The 20,080-nt window shown below is 50.2% G+C and overlaps 1 protein-coding gene across 3 annotated transcripts in view; it reads left to right on the top strand.

Annotated features, from left to right (window-relative positions):
- Spg7 (SPG7 matrix AAA peptidase subunit, paraplegin) overlaps positions 1-20,080 on the top strand; it is a 37,926-nt gene that overhangs the window by 11,910 nt on the left and 5,936 nt on the right. Inside the window, exons 6-14 of one of the 3 annotated variants that reach the window (XM_069987840.1) lie at positions 1,546-1,648; positions 4,354-4,479; positions 4,820-4,982; positions 5,278-5,451; positions 11,197-11,321; positions 13,041-13,143; positions 15,294-15,404; positions 17,584-17,699; positions 19,871-20,027. In XM_069987840.1, coding sequence (XP_069843941.1) covers positions 1,546-1,648; positions 4,354-4,479; positions 4,820-4,982; positions 5,278-5,451; positions 11,197-11,321; positions 13,041-13,143; positions 15,294-15,404; positions 17,584-17,699; positions 19,871-20,027 — 1,178 coding nt within the window. The remainder of the gene's footprint in view (positions 1-1,545; positions 1,649-4,353; positions 4,480-4,819; positions 4,983-5,277; positions 5,452-11,196; positions 11,322-13,040; positions 13,144-15,293; positions 15,405-17,583; positions 17,700-19,870; positions 20,028-20,080) is intronic. The other 2 variants (XM_069987841.1, XM_069987842.1) reach the window with 2 other exon arrangements.

Genomic DNA, 20,080 nt, shown 5'->3' with positions numbered 1-20,080 from the left:
GCCAAAAGTAGAGCTGTGGCTCAAAGTGCCAGAGCACTAGCCTTGAGCACAAAGGTCAGGGACATTGCCTAGCCCTGAATTCAAGCCTTAGGAACACACACACACACACACACACACACGTGCGCACGCACGCTAGACACAGTGGCTCATGCTGATACTTGAGAAACAAACCAGGAGGATCACAATTTGAGTCCAGCCTGAGTTCAAAACCTAAGACTAGGGGCTGGGAAGGTGGCTCAGTGGTGGAGTGCTTGCCTCGCATGCATGAGAGAAATGGGAATGGTAATTAGAAATTATTTCAGGGTTGCCAGCAGCAGAGACACATGTAGGCATTGTGGGATAAATAGGACCATGGGTCTGACAGGTTCCAAAATGATGACACATCATTTGGCTGAGTTGCTGGGACCACCTGTGACCAAAGCCAATTTGTAAAGAGAGTTTGTTTTGTTTTTTTTTTTCCACAGGGCTTGAACTCTGGGCCCGCGTGCTGTCCCTCAGGCTCAAGGCGAGCACTCTACCACTTAAGCCACAGTGCCACTTCTGGTTTTCTGGTGGTTTATTGGAGATAAGAGTCTCATAACTTGAGATGCAAAGTACCGATGGCTAGCATGTGCTCCTTTGAAAATGTTATGCAGTCCCAACACCTGCTAAGGCTAAGCTCCAGGTTCTTTACTGCAGAACAGGCAGGTGGCAGGGAGGAATGGCAGGCCAGGGCAGCCATCTTCCTCTTCACATAGAAGGCTGAATCCTAACACTTATAAGGACATAAGTACCCAGGAAGTTCTTAGTACACTATGGTCGGTTTTGCCTTCATAGTTGAAACCAAATTTTATACATTGTATAACAACTGCTTTTTTTTTTTTTTTTTTTTTTTGGGTCAGTCCTGGGGCCTGAACGCTGGGCCTGGGCGCTGTCCCTCAGCTCTTCAGCTCAAAGTTAGTGCTCTACCACTTGAGCCATAGTGCTACTTCCAGCTTTTTCTGCTTATGGGGTGCTGAGGAATCGAACCCAGGGCCTCATGCATGCAAGGCAAGCGCTCTATCACTGAGCCACCTTCCCAGCCCCAACAACTGCATTTTTTTTTGTTTTGTTTGTTTTTGTTTTTTTGTGCCAGTCCTGGGCTTGAACTCAGAGTCTGGGCTCTGTCCCTGAGCTGCTTTTGCTCAAGGATAGTGCTCTACCACTTGAGCCACAGTGCCACTTCTGGCTTGTTCTGTGTATGTGGAACTAAGGAATCACACCCAGGGCTTCATGCACACTAGGCAAACACTCTACCTCTAAGTCACATTCCTAGCCTAACAACTGCTTTTGTCGGGCAGTGATAGAGCTGTGTTAGCCAAATGTCTCCAGCCTTTGCACACTTGGGTCTTAACACTTGGGACACTTCTACAAAGGAGGGAAACTGGTAAAGGTGAAACAGAGAAAACATGATTGTACAGCTGTTTGCTTTTCACGTCTGTCTCAGACGTGGGGATGGGTTTGAGATGCGTTTGTGAGCTGGTCTGGTGCTGATGTCAGCCCTTCACCATCTCTTTCCTCACCCAGTGCCATCTACGCCCTGGGGATGACGGCCGTGGGCCTGGCCATCCTGTGGTACATTTTCCGTCTGACTGGGATGACCGGAAGGGAAGGCGGATTCAGTGCTTTCGTAAGTTGTACAAATCTGATCCTGCTGGATGTATATCTCTTGAGTGTTTTTGTCTGTGCCTGCTGAGTCCAATAGGATGAGTACTGTTGGGGAAAATGAACTGTTGCAAAGGCCAGCAGGAACCCTCAGTCATGTGGAAGGTGTGGAGTACCCATATGAACCCAGCACCCTTCTTCCAGTGAATTAGCTATTGGGAAAGTTTATTCCATGGCATCTTGTCAACTAGAAATGGTTCCTCTTCCTCTGTCCCCTCCTTTGGTTTCTACTAGCTTGGAAGCTGAGAAATGTTAAAGATATCTTTAAAAGACATTCAAAACACACCAGAAGCTGGGCACTGGTGGCTCATGCCTGTAATCCTAGCTACTCAGGAAGCTGAGATCTGAGGATCGCAGTTCAGAGCCAGCCTGGGCAGCAAAGTCCATGAGACCCTTATCTCCAATAAACCACCAGAAAACCAGAAGTGGCACTGTGGCTCAAGTGGTAGAGTGCATACCCTGAGCTGAAGAGTTGAGGGACAACACCCAGGCCCAGAGTTCAAGCCCCACAACCAAAAAAAAAAAAAAAAAAAAAAAAGCACACTAGAACTTTCTTCCTGTGTTGGGGCATTTCTTCTTTCTTTCCCTCTCTCTCTCTGCCTGCCTGCCTGCCTCCCTCCCTCCCTCCCTCCCTCCCTCCCTCCCTCCCTCCCTCCCTCCCTCCCTCCCTTCCTTCCTTCCTTCCTATTCCAGTCCTGGTGCTTAAACTCAGGGCCTGGCACTGTCCCTGAGTTTCCTTTGCTCTATCACTCTATCACTAGACCCACAGCACCACTTCCAGCTTTTTCTGTGTATGTGGTACTGAGGAATCAGACCCAGGGCTTCATGTATGTCGGGTAAGCACTCTACCACTGAGCCACATTCCCAGCCCCAGGGCCATTTCTTGAAATGTGCACCTCTCGAGGCTGTGAAGGTGGCTCAGTGGTGCCTCACATGCCTGAGGCCCTGGGTTCGATTCTTCAGCACCATATAAGCAAAAAGTAAAAAGCTGGAAGTGGTGCTATGGCTCAAGTGGTAGAGCGCTAGTCTTGAGCTGAAGAGCTGAGGGATAGCGCCCGACAACCGACCCCCAAAAAAATGAAGAAAGAAGTGCACCTCTGCAGACTTGTCATCCCTCTGGGTTGGGCTGTGAAGTGGGCACCTCCCAGAGCAGCTCCTGCTCTGTTTGGGAACGGCTCCTTGTTGCTTCCACTGAGTGTGTCCATAGCTAGTGTGTGGTGCATGTTTGTTCATTATCTCTTTCCGTGCAGGGATGGAATCTAGGACCTCACACATGTGAGACAGTCTCAACCCCGTCTTCAATTGTTTCTGGTGCTAGGGATCATATCCCGGACCAGTACATGGTCTATCACTGTGCTATTGCCCAGTCCACACTTTTCCACCCTCCCTACCCCCCCCCCTTTTTTTTTTTTGCCAGTACTAGGGCTTGAACTCAGGCCTTCAGTGTTGCCATTATCCTTTTCATTTAGGCCTAGCACCCTTGAGCTATGCCTTCATTGCCACTTCTGGCTTTTTACTGATTAATTTTCAATAAGAGCCACTGGTTTGTCTATCTCTGACCTCCTCCTCCAGACTACCATCCTGAGAACTCAGAATCCTAAATAGCTAGGATTAAGGTGTGAATCACCACCTCCCAATTGTCAATTACAATTTATTCAACTAGTTCTTAAGTTTTTTTTGTTTTTGTTTTTGTTTTTTTAACCAGTCATGGGGCTTGAACTCTGGGCCTGGGCGCTGTCCCTCAGCTCTTCAGCTCAAGGCTGGCACTCTACCACTTGAGCCACAGCACCACTTCCAGCTTTTTCTGCTAATGTGGTGCTGAGGAATTGAACCCAGGGCCTCATGCATGCAAGGCAAGCACTCTACCACTAAGCCACCTTCCCAGCCCTCTTAAGTGTTTGTATATGTTGGATGCCTGCCTTATTATTTACTTTTGGGACTTCCTAAAAGTAAGATTTGTTGGAAGGACATGCACCTTATGAAGAGTTTTTGTTTGTTTGTTTGTTTGTTGTGGGGCTTTCACTCTGGGTCTGGGCACTCAGTTCTTCAGCTCAAGGCAAATCCTCTACTACTTTGAGCCATAGCACCACTTCCGATTTTCTGGTGGTTTACTGGAGATAAGAGTCTCACAGACTTTCCTGCCCAGGCTGGCTTTGAACCATGATCCTCAGATCTTAGCCTCCTGAGTAGCTAGGACTACAGGTGTGAGCCACCAGCTCCAGCTTAAGAGCTTTTTCTATCCTGCCCTATCCCTCTCAGAAATTTATAGTTAACATTTCTATCAGCAGTTTGCAATACTCTTACTATATTGATTTTATAATCAAAGAAAGAAATGACACAGGACATGGGGGAATTACATAGGAAAGGATAGTTGATGAAAAGGTGCTAAGTTACCTAGTTGTATGGGAGAGGTATTTGTTGATGTTGGATTGGTATTTTTTGTTTTATTTCATGTTCCTAAAGATAGAACACAGTGCTTCATGAATGCTAGACAAGTACTTTACCACTAATTAGCAGTAAAAGCCAAGGTCTTTCATCCTGTGTCTGAAGAGTGACCTGTGAACCCATCTTTGATGGGGGTGGGCTGCTGGTGAGGAGGCAGGAAGGACATGACGTCAGCTCAGCTTGCTAAGGATACAGAGCTCCCTTCCCCTAACTCTTCCTGCACAGAATCAGCTTAAAATGGCTCGTTTCACAATTGTGGATGGGAAAACAGGGAAAGGAGTCAGCTTCAAAGATGTGGCAGGAATGCACGAAGCCAAACTGGAAGTTCGAGAGTTTGTGGATTATCTAAAGGTAAGAACCAGACAGAATTAAGTTACCAAAATGAAACCGGGGGTAAACAGATGGCCTGGGCTGGAGTTCTTCAGATTTGTTATGTTGTAAGGGACACCGCCCCCCCCCCATTAGTGGGGGCACCAAGCTAGTGCCTGTGCCTATTGCACTAGTAGTATCAGCCCACACAGGGTTGTTGAGCAGAGCAGAAAGGTCATAAGGGTGCACCGTTGGCTCTGCTGTCAGGCACTGTGGTCTCTTGGTCCCTGGAGACCCACTGGGACTGTGGCTGCCTTGCATGAGGCACTTGGTGCCCTCTGAGGGACTGCATGGTGAGTGGACTGTGTCTGTTGCTGTGTAGAGTCCGGAGCGCTTCCTTCAGCTTGGTGCCAAGGTTCCAAAGGGGGCCCTGTTGCTTGGGCCCCCCGGCTGTGGGAAGACATTGCTAGCCAAGGCGGTGGCTACGGAGGCCCAAGTGCCCTTCTTGGCAATGGCTGGTCCTGAGTTTGTGGAGGTCATTGGAGGTAGGTGTGGATTTGGGGCTGTGGTCACATTGGCCCATGGGTCGGTGGTGCGTCCACATACCCTTCCTTCCTCGGGTAGAACTGAAGGACAAATGCAGCACAAGTTAAAGGATGCTGTGAGTGGTCATTGCTTTTCACCTGTGGCCTGCTAGACCAGAAAGCCCCTGGCCACTCCTGCGGGGTGTGGCCTGTGTTAGGGTTAGCTATTCTTGGTGGATGGCTTTGCCTGGTTCTGGCCAGAGTATGACTTCAAGCTCTCCACTGCTGGCCTTCTAATGCTCTCTGTGCCCCTCAGGCCTGGGTGCCGCCCGTGTGCGCAGCCTCTTCAAGGAAGCCCGGGCACGGGCTCCCTGCATCGTGTACATCGATGAGATCGACGCAGTGGGCAAGAAGCGCTCCACTTCCGTTTCTGGTTTCTCCAACACTGAGGAGGAGCAGACCCTCAACCAGCTCCTGGTGGAGATGGATGGTCAGTGCCGAGTGCTCTCCCCTCCCATCACGCTGTTCTGGGCCAAGGTGGCAGCCCTGCCTTCTGTTACAGTGCAGAGAGGTTCACTTTGCCCAGTCACCAGTGTGTCATCCTGTCATCCCCAACCTCCCCATGAACAAACAAGTCAGCACCTCACTGCCTCCAAAAACACAGCTCTTGGTAGGCACTGGTGGTGCATGCTTGCAAGCCAAGCAACTCAGGAGGCTTAAGAGCTTTAGATTGCAGTTTGAAGCCAGACCAGGCAGGAATGTCCATGAGATTCTTATCTCCAGTGAACCACCAAAAAGCTGGAAGTGGAACTGTGGCTCAAGTGATAGAGCACTAGCCTTGAGCAAAAAAGCTCATGGACAGTGCCCAGGCATAACCTGAGTTCAAGCCCCAGGACTGGTACAAAACCAACCCAGGTGTTTGTGACTTAAGACTATGATCCCAACTACTCAGGAGGCTGAGATCTGAGGATTGTGATTCAAATCCAGCACAGGGCAGAAAAAGTTTGTGAGACTCGTATCTCCAATTAATCAGAAAAAGCTAGAAGTGGAGCCTTGTGGCTCAAGTGGTAGAGTGCTCGCCTTGAGAAAAGAATCCAGGGACAGGGGCTGGGAAGGCGGCTCAGTGGTAGAGTGCTTGCCTCACATGCATGAGGCCCTGGGTTCAATTCCTCAGCACCATATAAACAGAAAAGGCCAGAAGTGGCACTGTGGCTCAAGTGGTAGAGTGCTAGCCTTGAGCTGAAGCACTGAGGGACAGCACCCAGGCCCAGAGTTCAAGCCCCATGAGTCTCAGGGGCTTCCCTGACCAGGCTGGCTTTGAGCCGCAATCCTCAGATCTTAGCTTCCTGAGTAGCTGGGATGACAGGTGTGAGCCACCGGCCCCAGGCTTGCATTGTTGAGATGTGATGAAAAGGTTTGCGTCTAGTTCCGCCTCAGTCCCTCCTGCTTTGTGTCTCCTGTGTAGTGTCCTGTGAGCACTTTCCTCAGGGCCGCAGCATGGTCAGCTGCCATCTAAACGCTCACCTTGCACACTGACAGCAAGTGCTCAAGAAGGCCAAGTGTCAGTACTAAATATCTTTGGAGACGTGGGTGAGGTGGTTCACTTTCTGACACACTCTCCACAGCAGTAGGGGCATTTCAAGGGTGCCTTTCAGGCAGGCCCAGAGACCCGGCGTTCCTGCTGCCCCACGTCAGGCTTAGCTCTGCTGTGCTTCCACCTGACCAGAGTGGTCCTCCTCGTTCAGGGAGAGCGCTGGGGTCTTCTCCCACATCGTGGTCTATGTGCTCTGCAGGCTGTCATGTCAGCAGATGGCATGTGTCAGTGGCTTTAACTAGTCTTTTGTGTGATGGTACTGGGGCTCAGACTCAGAGTTTGCACCTTTACTTAGCCTTTTTGGTTAAGGATGTCGCTCTACCACTTGAGCCACACCTCCACTCCTGGGTTTTTAGTGGTTAGTTGGAGAAAGACTTTTCTGCCCAGGCTGGGTCTGAATGTTGATCTTCAGATCTCAGCCTCCTGAATAGTTAGGATTACAGGTGTGGGCTGCAGTGCCCAGTCTGACTGGCTTTTGTGGTTGCTCCTGGACAAGTATCTAACTTTGGGCTCATGAAGAATCTTAGAAGATAGGTTGAGTTCTAGCCACAATAGGTTGAGGGAGGTAGCATTTGTGACCAGTCAGGCTATGGAATGCATGTGTTTCAGAGCCTTCTTGTTAGCTGGGGACCTGGCATAGTGCCAGGCTCAGAGCATGGACAGCTTTGGGGTGCTGACTGGACGTTTGGACCTCGGCTTCCACACACAGGGCTATGCGGACTTGAGATGCCGTGGCATCACAAAGGCCCCGGGTTGTTTTGCTTTCTTGTTTTTGTCTTTAGCTTTTTTTTGTTTTTGTTTTTACAGAGCTGAGGACTGAACTCAGGGCCTTGTACTTGCCATAAATCTTCATCCTGTGGTTCTGTGACCTTCTGTAAGTTGATGAGGGTCTTTCTAGGTGATCGTCAAAGAAACTCAAGTGATCTGGATGTCAGTGGCTCATGCCTGTAATCCCAGCTATTCAGGAGGTTGAGATCTGAGGATCACAGTTCAAAGCCAGGAAAGTCCATGAGACTCTTATGTTCAATTAACTATCAAAAAGCAAGAAGTGGCACTGTAGCTGAAGTAATAGAGTGCTCATCTTAAGCAAAAAAAGCTCAGGGATCGTGTCCAGGCCCTGAGTTCAAGCTCCAGGACTGGCATACACATACACACGTGCATATTCACACATGAAAGAAGGAAAACTCAAGTGAAACTTTTTTCTTTTTCTTCCTGAAAGCAAGTTTTATTTAAATAAAGGATTAAATTCATTTCTAACAATGAAGCTAGAAGGGAACCGTAAAACAAGTGAACTTACTTCACATGGCGTTGGACTTGTTGAGACCAAGCAGACCCTGTATCTGCTTACCTGGTCTTCCACTCTTGTAAATATTTTTTCACTGATGTTCTCCTCTGAGCCAGACCTCTCCGTACGACCGTGAAAATAGCTGCCTGTGCTCCAACATTGGCTCTTTCCTGGGACCCTGCCACTGATGGCCTCGCATAGAGCTGGGCCAGCACCAAGAAGGCCCTTTGTGCCCCACAGCTGTGCACACTCGGCCTTCAGATGATCTGAGGAGAGTCTTTGTTGTCTTTCCGGAAGGAGCAGTTTTGGCTCATTGAAGTGGAGAGGGAACTTGGCAGATGCTGGGCTATCTGTCATGGGAAACTCATCAAGGGAAATAGAAACCCCAGTCATGAGAGCCTCCTCCCAGATGCTGTGGTGTCTGTGGGACTCTCAAACTGCAGGGGATCCACGGCAGAGCGCTGGCTTCCCACCAGTTCACGGCACTGTCACTTGGATTGCAGGTTCACAGGTATAGAGGGCTTCGGCATGTGTGGGGGAGCTAATAGGGCATGTGAGCTCCTGATCCCAGACGGGAGTCGCTAGCAAACCTCAACAGGGCTGTAGCACAGGACAGTGCGGCCTCAGAAGTGGAACACTGCATGGCATGCCCTGGGCACGCGCGCACACACACACACACACACACACACACACACTCAAAATCAGGTCTTGCAGGCTTTTCTGTAAGGTTCCTCCTCACAGCAGAAGAGCCCTATCAGATGAGCCTTGATGACTCAGAGCCAAATACAAACCATGCTGTCTGGAGCTGGGCACAGTGGCTCATGTCTATCATCCTAGCTGCTGGGAGGCTGAGATCTGAGGATCGTGGTTTGGAGCCAGCCTGGGCAGAAATGTCCATGAAATTCTTTTCTCTGGTAACTATCAAAAAAGCCAGAAGTGGCGCTGTGGCCTTGAGCAGATACATTCAGGAACAGTGCGTAGGCCCTGCGCTCAAGCCCCAGGACCGGGACAAAAATTAAAGAAGGTAATAGATAGCCTGCACTGGATGTTTGCCCTGCGCATCTTGCATAGCCAGGTAGCCTGTATGGTAGTGCCAAGTGGAGCCTGAGCAGCCTGTGCCAGCCCTACCTGTTCTCAAGGCTAGTGCTCAGCCACTTGAGCCACAGTCACTTTTAGATTTTTGTTGATCAATTGGTGATAAGAGTCTCCAGTTTGTCTGCCCAGGCTGGCTTCAGACTGCAGTCCTCAGACCTCAGCCATCTGAGTAGCAGCTAGGTTGTAGGCCTGAGCCACCAAGCAGTGTTTGGCTCTTTCTTACAGTGCTGGAGATCAAACCCTGGGCCTGCTGATTCTTTCTGTTTGTTTTTGGCGGTATTACATTTGCTAGGCTCTACCACCTCAGCCATGCCTTCTGCCCACTGTGATTCCTAAAAAGTTTACATTTAAGCCAAGTGCCAGTGGCTCACACCTATGTTCCCAGCTACTCAGGAGGCTGAGATCTGGAAGGCCATGGTTTTAGGCTCTGCAGAAAGTTTGCTAGACTACATCTCCAAAATAACCAGCCAATAGAAGAAATGGAGGTGTGGTTCCAGTGATGGTCGTACCAGCCTAGCAAGCTCAAGGCCCTGAAATCAGCTGGTGTTGATTGAGAACATCTGCTAGGATGTAGAAATTAACATGAAACTCCAAGAGTTTCGTGTTCATGTTTTGTTCAAAAATTGTACAGGAGTTACTCTTTCTCTTTTTTCTTTTGCCAGTCCTGGGCCTTGAACTCAGGGCCTGGGCACTGTCCCTGAGCTTCATTTTGCTCAAGGCTAACACTCTTACCACTTGAGCCACAGCACCACTTCTGGCTTTTTCTGTGAATGTGGTACTGAGGAATCGGACCCAGGGCATCATGCATGCTAGACAAGCACTCCACCAATAAGCCACCTTCCCAGACCTGTACTGTACTCACTTTACAACTCATCATCTGTGAGATATCTTAGGTCACAGCGCTTGGGCTCATTTAGCTTTGTGTTAGAGGACTTTTCAAACATCTTCAAGTACAGAGAGGAGTTAGAGCCCTGACTGTCTCCCTGCTCCTTCCGTATCTGTCTGTACCTCTGCTGCCTTCCCTTCCCCAGGGGGTTCTTTAAAGCAAACCCAGAATTTTGAACCATAAGTGTTGTGTGTGTGTGTGTGTGTGTGTGTGTGTGTGTGTGTGTGTGTGTGCGTGCGCGTGTGTGTGTGTGTGTGCGCGCATACATACATGCATGTGCACGTATTTGCATGTGCACCAGTACTGGAGCTTGAACTTAGGACCTTCGGTCTTTGCTGAAGGCAGTTGGTACTTCACCACTTGAGCCACAACTCTACTTCCAGCTTTTTTGTGGTTAATTGGAGATGACTCTCTTGGATTTGTCTGCCTGGGCTGTCTTCAAACCTCAGTCCTCAGATCTCAGCTTCCTGAATAACTAGGATTATACAGCTATGAGCCACCTACATCTAGCTTCTGAATGTGTTTCTTTACAATCAGGAAAAGGCCACTGTGTCTGCGTCCGCGTTACACTCAAAGGTCTTCCTAGGACCTGTCGTCTGCTAGGTTCTAGTACGCACTGTTGTGCAGTGAGCTTTTTCACTAGAGCCAGCTAAATTCATACACAACAAGACTCAGGGTCATTTTTTTGAGCCAGCCTTGCAGCTTGAATTCAGGACCTGGGCACTGTCCCTGAACTTTTGTGCTTAAAACCCGTGTTCTACCACTGAGCTATACTTATAGCTGATTACTTAGAGACAGCATCTGCTGTGTAAAAAGTTTGCAAGAGTCCATTTCCTCACCAAAAAGTTTGGCATGGTGGTATGTACCTCTCATCCCCACTGTATATAGGAAGCAAACCAGTCTGTGGTCCAGACTGGTCTGGGCATAAATGGGAGATGCAATCTCAAAAATAACCAAAGCATAAAGGGCTGGGGGTGTGGCTCAACCTGCTTAACACACTTAAGAACCTGAGTTCCAGCCCCAGTACTGGAGGTGGGGGTGGGAAAAAGACAGTGAGTGTTCAGATGGCACAGCAAGAGCCCTGAGGTAGAAGGGGACCCGCACCCTTCTCCCTCTCCCCCCCAACCTGTGACAGGATTCCTGGGCTCTACCATGGACATCACTGCAGCCCTAGGGACAGCTCTGCCTCAGTGGACAGCCAGGGATGTAGAGGCTGTTTTTGGACAGGCAGGTTCTCATTTTTCATGTGGCTTTGGCTATTAATCATCAGTGCCCTACCCCTGTGTACAGGAGGGGGCCAAGGCTCCTCTTCATCCCCTGCTTTGTCCTGAGAAGCGATCCCCTCCCGCTGAGGCACTGTGTTCTGTCCCCTCAGGAATGGGCACCACAGACCACGTCATCGTCCTGGCATCTACAAATCGAGCTGATGTTTTGGACAGTGCTCTGATGAGGCCTGGCCGGCTTGACCGACACGTTTTCATTGATCTCCCTACACTGCAGGTCAGAATCTCAAAAATTGTGTCAAGTGTTGCTTCTTCCAGACCTGGGTTTGGTGTGCACCAAGCACTAACCTCCTCAGCTAGAAACAGGACATGACCCCTCTGGGTACCATCTAATTAATGTTTGGTTTTGTTTGCTTGTGGGTTTTATTTGTTTTTGTGCTGATCCTGGGGCTTGAACTCAGGGCCTGGGTGTTTTCCTGAGTGTCTTTTGTTTCTTGTTTTTGCTCATGGCTAGTGTTCTACTGCTACAGCCACAGCTTCACTTTTGGAAATTAATTGGAAATAGTAGTCTCATGGACTTACCTGCCCAGGCTGGCTTTGAACTGTAAACCTCAGATCTCAGCTTCCTGAGTAGCTAGGTTAATAGGTGTGAGCCAGTGGCACCTGACTTTTTTTGGTGTGTGTGTGTGTGTGTGTGTGTGTGTGTGTGTGTGTGTGTGTGTGTGTGTGTGTGTGTGTGTGTGTGTGTGTGTGTGTGTGTGTGTGTGTGTGTGTGTGTGTGTGTGTGTGTGTGTGTGTGTGTTGCTAGAATTTGAATCCAGGGCATTGCACTTGCACATCCACAGACAGACGATCAACCCTTTTCACATGGTGGTCTTCAGCATTGCCCAGGCCAACCTCAGAATGTGATCCTCTGTCTTCTCCCACATGCTGGATTATGGGCATACTTGGCTTGATTAAGATTGAATCTCACTAACTTCTTGCTAGTCTTGAACTCTTAGTCCTTAACTGTCCGGTAGCTGGATTATATGTGTGAGCTGCTGGGAGATTTGGGGGGGGGAGCAGGAGGCGGGGAGGCTGGGAAGGTGGCTTTAGTGGTAAAGTGCTTGCCTTGCATGCATGAAGCCCTGGGTTCAGTTCCTCAGTACCACATAAACAGGAAAAGCCAGACTTGGTGCTGTGGCCTAAGTGGTAGAGCACTAGCCTTGAGCACAGAGAGGCTCACAGATAGCACTCAGACCCTGAGTTCGAGCCCCAGGATTGGCAAAAATAAAATAAAATTAATTAATTAATTAATTAATTAAAGGAAGGAGTGACACTGTCCAAAAAGAAATGTACTCTTTATCTAGTGTATATAATTAATTCCTCTGTATGTTATCTTTATTTGTTTGTTTGTCGGTCATAGGGCCTGAAGTCTGGGCCTGGGCACTGTCCCTCATCTCTTCAGTTCAAGGCTAGTGCTCTACCACTTGAGCCGTAGCGCTACTTCCAGCCTTTTCTGCTTATGTGGTGCTGAGGAATCGAACCCAGGGCCTCATGCATGCAAGGCAAGCGCTCTACCACTGAGCCACCTTCCCAGCCCATGTATATCACCTATGATAACAAAAAAAAATTTTTAAGCTGAGGGAGAGTGCCCACTGGCACCAAAAACAAAACAACAAAACAAACCCAAAACTGCCTGTAATGCTGGGCACCTGTGGCTCATGCCTATAATCTTATCTATGCAGGAGGCTGAGATCTGAGGATCCAGTTTGAAGCCAGACTGGGTAGGAAAGGCCAGAGACTTTTACCATCAATTAATTTTGCGTGAAAAATCTGGAAGTGGAGCTGTGGCTGTAGTGGTACAGCACCAGCCTTGAGTGAAAAAACTAAAGGAAAGCATCCAATCCCTGAGATCAAACACCAGTACTAGCACCAAAACAAACAAAAGCCAGTTGTTTGTGTGAGCCGTGTTTGCTGGGAGTGAACCCAACCTGTGTTTCCCTGTCTGTGGCAGGAGAGGCGAGAGATTTTCGAGCAGCACCTGAAAGGCCTGAAGCTGACCCAGACCAGCAGCTTTTACTCCCAGCGGCTAGCAGAGCTGACCCCGGGATTCAGTGGTAGGTCTCGGATCAGCAGACAGCGTGCTCATGAGGCCGCTGATTGCAGCTGCACCCTTGGGTCTTGGCCTCCCACCAGGAGCTCTGCTCCTTCTCTCGAGTAGTATCGGGTGAGAAGGATGAGATGCTCATGGAGAGAACAGGCAGCAGAGTCCAGTCCTAGGGATCTGAACAGCAGTTCTGTGCCCTGCGTTACTCCGGGGATGGAGTGGTGAGGTCCATATGCCCAGCGTGCCATTCGCAGCAGGAGCAGTGTGCAGAGCACTGGGCCCGTGCTTATGTGCAGTGTCCCATGAGACCTTCTGGCTTAGACTGGGCATCCTGTGCCCTATGTGAGAGGCAGGGGTTGGAACTTAAGGTACACAACTGGTGCTCTGTCACTTGGGTCACGTCTTCAGCCTGGCTTTTGCTGGTTATTTTGAAGATAGTATTTCTTGGGCTTTTCTGTCTGAGCTGTCCTTGAACCACCATCCTCCAGATTTCAGCCTCCCAAATGTCTAGGATTGTAAATATGAGCTACTGGAGTCCAGATATATGATTCTCACTTTAAGCATTTATATAGATTTAAAAAAAAATTTCTTCCATGTTGGTTATCCTTTAGTTTTAGTTTAGTTTTTTTTGTTGTTGTTTTTTGTTTTTTTTGGTCAGTCTTGGGGCCTCTGGGCCTGGGTGCTGTCCCTCAGCTCTTCAGCTCAAGGCTAGCGCTCTACCTCTTGAGCTACAGCACCACTTCCACTTCTTGCTTTTTTCTGCTTATGTGGTGCTGAGGAATCGAACCCACGGCCTCATGCATGCAAGGCAAGCACTCTACCACTGAGCCACCTTCCCAGTCCTTTTAGAATTTTTGCTCTAATGTTCTGAGTGGTAAGATTTCCCTCCTATTTCAGACTTGAGCCTTATGCAGATCCTTACTATGACTCAATTGTGTACTTGCTCATGAACACAGTTTTACATTTTGGGAAGGAAAATCAATTAAGCATATGACACAAAAGATGAGCATAAGAAGGGAAACATTCTGCTAGGGTACTCCCCAGAGATGTCAGGTGCAGAGTTAAGTTTATGGTCAATATTACTTGACTAAACTCAGTTGAAATATATGTGTGCATGTGGCTAGAGAATAGTGCTGTAATGTCAAATTATTTCTTTGCTCTGTTTTTGAGAGTTGACAACATGAGACACCTTTAAATTATTTAGGGAATTAAGTAAGCAAAGAATAGCGAGTTACTGCCTCCAAACCAGTTTTGGGGCTACAACTGGAAGCCAGACCTGCTTTGGCTTCTTTTACTGTCTTCTTATCCACCAGCACTTAATGTAGGATTGGAATATTTACTTTATTTATTTTTATTTTTATTTTTTATTTATTTATTTTTTGTCGGTCATGGGGCTTGAACTCTGCACCTGGGCGCTGTCCCTCAGCTCTTCAGCTCAAGGCAAGCGCTCTACCACATGAGCCACAGCCCTACTTCCGGTTTTCTGCTGGTTTATTGGAGATAAGAGTTTCATGGATTTTCCTGCCCAGGCTGGCTTTGAACAGTCATTCTCAGATCTCAGCCTCCTGAGTAACTAGGATTACAGCCACTGGCACCCAGCTATTTATTTTATTTTGTTTTTTGCAGGCCCTAGCGCTTGAACCTCAGGGCCTGGGCACTGTCCCTGAGCTTCTTTGGCACTCTACCACTTGAGCCATAGCACCACTTCGGGCTTTTTCTGTGTATGTGGTACTGAGGAATCAAATCTAGGGCCTCAGGCTTGCAAGGCAAGCACTCTACCACTGAGCCACCTTCCCAGTCCTACATTTCTTGTCTAACTTGTTACTCCCTCATTCTTCTCTCTCTTTTCCCCCAACCTCCCAAAATGTTGTGTTTTTATATGGGTAATATAAGTTTATGTACAGTGTGTGTGTGTGTGTGTGTGTGTGTGTGTGTGTGTGTGTGTGTGTGTGTGTGTGTGTGTGTGTGTGTGTGTGTGTGTGTGTGTGTGTGTGTGTGTGTGTGTTTCAGGATGTTAGAGGATTGTACTTTGTATGTGGTATTTTCCATCTTCATAATAAACCTGTCCCTTGTAAGAAAAAAAAAGTGAGCCTCCTTCTTTCCTTCTGAAGCACCAGTAAGGAAGGGCAGATGCCTACCTCTCCCTGTCTGTGATTACAGGCGCAGACATCGCCAACATCTGCAATGAGGCTGCGCTGCACGCTGCGCGGGAGGGGCACACATCCGTGCACACGTTCAACTTTGAGTACGCTGTGGAGCGCGTCATTGCCGGTGCGGAGACCATGCCCCTTGTTATGGCCTAGTCTCTCAGCAGGAATACACAGGGGAAGGCCAGCCACACAAAACAGAGTGAGAGGTGGGGTAGATAGAATCAGGTCTAGTCTTGGTCTTCTTATTTTGTAAGTAGTAGCCAAGAGTCTGAAAACAAATAAAAAAACACCTGCAGACCCAGGTGTGTGAGTCCATCAGCCCTCACGTGGCTGAGAGCTGGCCACAGACCAGATGAAGCCCAGCTTATACTGTGTCTGGGGTAGGTAAGGCCTTGGGCCAGGGCCAGGGTCTAGGCCTACTATGTGTCTGTAGTGCTCTCGGCTAGGAGAGGAGTGAGTCTGCTACTGCCTTCCATCTCAGCCAAGACTCAAGGCTGTGCTTGCTCACTAATGGAGTAGCCCAGTTTTGTAGTAGGATGATGGGGGGCTGCCTTGAAGCATTGCTTAACTTTGGCTTTTCAAAGTGGGGTCTGAGGAGAGCAGGTGAGTTCTGGATACTTCTTTTTTTGTTGTTGGTCGTGGGCTTTGAACTCTGGGCCTGGGCGCTGTCCCTCAGCTCTTCAGCTCAAGGCGAGCGCTCTACCACTTGAGCTACAGCGCCACTTCTGGTTTTCTGGTGGTTTATTGGAGATAGGAGTCTCACAGTCTCTCCTGCCCGGGCTGGCTTTGAACCGTGATCCTCAGATCTCAGCCTCCTGAGTAGCTAGGATTACAGGCGTGAGCCACCAGCGCCCGGCCCAGAGTTCTGGATACTTCTATAACTCCAGGCAGCAGTGTTGGCACTGACCGGGAGTACCAGTGCACCTTCTCATAGCTAGTGTTGAGACCAGCTGAGGTCCCTGTCACAAAGGAGCCCTCCTGGTCACATGGTCAGAGCTCGGGCCTTCCTTATATACTTGTCCTCTCAGCCTGAGTTCACGCCTGCACCCTGGCCTCCCTGAGGTCCTGGAGGAGGAGCAGGAGGGGCTGCATCTTACCTAGAACAGAGCCTGATTTCTCCCAGCAGACAAAAGGCCAATCTGCCTTGTGTCCTTCTAAGAGAGTTTTGTGTAAGTCGCTTGGGCTTACGTAGTACTACAGTACCAGCAGCAACGTGAGAGACGCTGGGAATGACCGGCCCCTGAAAAGGAGCACTGGAGGGCACCACCTTCTGTGTGCGCACTGCGAAGGCTGCCCTGCCCTGCCCTGCAGTGGCACCCAGGTGGTCTGCACAGGAGTGCCCACGCTTGTGTTCCGTCCAGCCCCGTGCCTTCACACTCACGCTTGTGTTCCGTCCAGCCCCGTGCCTTCACACTCACACTCACGCTTGTGTTCCGTCCAGCCCCGTGCCTTCACACTCACACTCACGCTTGTGTTCCGTCCAGCCCCGTGCCTTCACACTCACACTCACGCTTGTGTTCCGTCCAGCCCCGTGCCTTCACACTCACACTCACGCTTGTGTTCCATGCAGCCCCGTGCCTTCACACTCACACTCACGCTTGTGTTCCGTCCAGCCCCGTGCCTTCACACTCACACTCACGCTTGTGTTCCGTCCAGCCCCGTGCCTTCACACTCACACTCACACTTGTGTTCCGTCCAGCCCCGTGCCTTCACACTCACACTCACGCTTGTGTTCCATCCAGCCCCGTGCCTTCACACTCACACTCACGCTTGTGTTCCGTCCAGCCCCGTGCCTTCACACTCACACTCACGCTTGTGTTCCGTCCAGCCCCGTGCCTTCACACTCACACGCTTGTGTTCCGTCCAGCCCCGTGCCTTCACACTCACACGCTTGTGTTCCGTCCAGCCCCGTGCCTTCACACTCACACACTCCTGCGTCCGTGACTGAGCTGCTGTTACATCTGTCTTGAATAAGTTCACAGGCTCACAGGAGTAGGATAGGAGACCACAGTCAGGGGTGTTCTAAATACCCTGAGCCCGGGCATTAGTCAAGGTGTGTAAATGGGAACTTGGAGGTGTGGAAAAATTGGGATAAATGGTCCTGCAGAAGAGGTTGATGCAGGGAGAAGGGAGGAGACTGTCGGCTGCATTATTGGAGACATTCAGAGTTCCCTTGACTGGGCGGCAGGAGAGACAGCTGTGCGTGAGAGTTGGGCAGGGCTGCCGCCCCCGTGGGCGAGAGAAAGCCCTGACAAGTGCGCAGCGTGCGCTGTGCCTTAACTCCGCTGTGCCTTTTTCAGGGACTGCCAAAAAGAGCAAGATCCTCTCCAAGGAGGAGCAGAAGGTGGTGGCCTTCCACGAGTCCGGCCATGCCCTGGTGGGCTGGCTGCTGGAGCACACGGAGGCAGTGATGAAGGTGGGTGTGAGCTGGCTTGGGAAATTCTGTGCTCCTGAGAGAAAAGCCTGCAACTGCTGCACCCAGCCCCAGACTGGATGGGAACGGGGCTTCAGACCGGAGTACATCCCAACCACTGCTCCAGCGACTAGCAGGACCAGAGACTTTGTGTGCTTGAGGCCACCGCTGTGCCCCAGGCCACACAGCAAAGGTGTGCTCGTTGTGTCTGAATGCATCTGAATGACTGGCTGGTGTGAGCGGAAAATTGGTGCTGAAAACTTGCTCTGCTGGAGAGACAACATGAAAGCTCCCAGTCACCCCAAATGCTACGTTAATTCATTGTGTCCAGAGAATGTGGATCTTGATTAAAGACCTTGAGTGGGCGTTGAGGAAGCCAGGGCTATAGAACTCGGGGTACATACTACAGCCCAGGGTGTGGCCTCCTTTGGGAGGCCTCAGTTATGCTGAGAAGGTGGTTTGGTTTGCAGTCCATACTGCTCCACAGTCCTCAGAAGCTGTAGAAATGAGACCAGGCAGCCTGCAGCCTCTGTACAGTGGTGTTGGTCTCTGTGGAGGTGACAGCAGTGTGGTCTCTGTGCAGTGGTGTTGATCTCTGTGGAGGTGACAGTGGTGTGGTCTCTGTACAGTGGTGTTGATCTCTCTGTGGAGGTGACAGTGGTGTGGTCTCTGTGCAGTGGTGTTGACCTCTCTATGTGGAGGTGACAGCGGTGTGGTCTCTGTGCAGTGGTGTTGGTCTCTGTGGAGGTGACAACAGTGTGGTCTCTGTGCAGTGGTGTTGATCTCTCTATGTGGAGGTGACAGCAGTGTGGTCTCTGTGCAGTGGTGTTGATCTCTATGTGGAGGTGACAGCGGTGTGGTCTCTGTGCAGTGGTGTTGATCTCTCTATGTGGAGGTGACAGCGGTGTGGTCTCTGTGCAGTGGTGTTGATCTCTGTGGAGGTGACAGCGGTGTGGTCTCTGTGCAGTGGTGTTGATCTCTCTATGTGGAGGTGACAGCGGTGTGGTCTCTGTGCAGTGGTGTTGATCTCTGTATGTGGAGATGACAGTGGTGTGGTCTCTGTGCAGTGGTGTTGGTCTCTGTGGAGGTGACAGCAGTGTGGTCTCTGTGCAGTGGTGTTGATCTCTGTGGAGGTGACAGCGGTGTGGTCTCTTTGCAGTGGTGTTGATCTCTGTGGAGGTGACAGTGGTGTGGTCTCTGTGCAGTGGTGTTGATCTCTCTATGTGGAGGTGACAGCGGTGTGGTCTCTGTGCAGTGGTGTTGATCTCTGTGGAGGTGACAGCGGTGTGGTCTCTGTGCAGTGGTGTTGATCTCTCTATGTGGAGGTGACAGTGGTGTGGTCTCTGTGCAGTGGTGTTGATCTCTATGTGGAGGTGACAGTGGTGTGGTCTCTGTGCAGTGGTGTTGATCTCTCTATGTGGAGGTGACAGTGGTGTGGTCTCTGTGCAGTGGTGTTGATCTCTCTATGTGGAGGTGACAGTGATGTGGTCTCTGTGCAGTGGTGGCTGTACCCACTAGAAGCCCCTGGTGTGCACCCCCAGAAATCCCTGGTGTGTACCCTCAGAAACCCCTGGTGCTTAGCTTCTAGAAACTACTGGTGTGTTCCCCCAGAAACCTCTGGTGCATGCCCCAGAAGCCTCCTCTCTCCCCGTGCACACCCCAGAAACCCATGAGCGTCTGTCTTTGCTGTTATAATTCTACGAGTGAGGAGGTGCAGATTTGACTGGTGACTGCATTGAGCCCTTGATAGCACATCTGTTTTATGTGGTCCATCCTTCCCTGAAAGACTTCACGCTCAAGGGGTAACATTGTCCAAAAAAAAAAAGAATGTCTTTCTCCCCCCCCCCCATCCCTCTCAGTCCTGGGGCTTGAACTCTGGGCCTGGGTGCTGTTCCTGAACCTCTCTGTGCTCAAGGCTAGCGCTCTACCACTTGAGACACAGTGCCACTTCCAGCTTTTTCTGAGTAGTTTATTGAATAAAGAAGTCTCATGGCCTTTCCTGCCTGGGCTGGCTTCGAGCCACAGTCCTCAGGTCTCAGTCTTCTGATTAGCTAGGAGTACAGGTGTGAGCCACCGGCAAGCAAGGCACTCTGTACCTGACTTATGTAACTGTAACAACGATTAAAACGAAAACTCCCACTCCTTGCTGACGTCATGACCTTGACCTTCTGCAGGTCTCAATAGCACCTCGGACAAACTCTGCCCTGGGCTTTGCCCAGATGCTCCCTCGGGACCAGCACCTCTTCACCAAGGAGCAGCTGTTCCAGCGCATGTGCATGGCCCTGGGTGGCCGGGCAGCTGAGGCCATCTCCTTCAGCAAGGTCACTTCTGGTGAGGAGCCTGCTCCCGGGGTCTGGAGTTGTCAGAGTGCCTTTACTCCCATC

The sequence above is a fragment of the Dipodomys merriami genome, unplaced genomic scaffold, assembly GCF_024711535.1.
Source record: "Dipodomys merriami isolate MVZ:Mamm:240054 unplaced genomic scaffold, mDipMer1.0.p SCAF_348, whole genome shotgun sequence".
Classification (NCBI taxonomy): domain Eukaryota; kingdom Metazoa; phylum Chordata; class Mammalia; order Rodentia; family Heteromyidae; genus Dipodomys; species Dipodomys merriami.
Note: the sequence above shows the minus strand (reverse complement) of the source record. Positions and strands in the feature narration are given on the sequence as shown.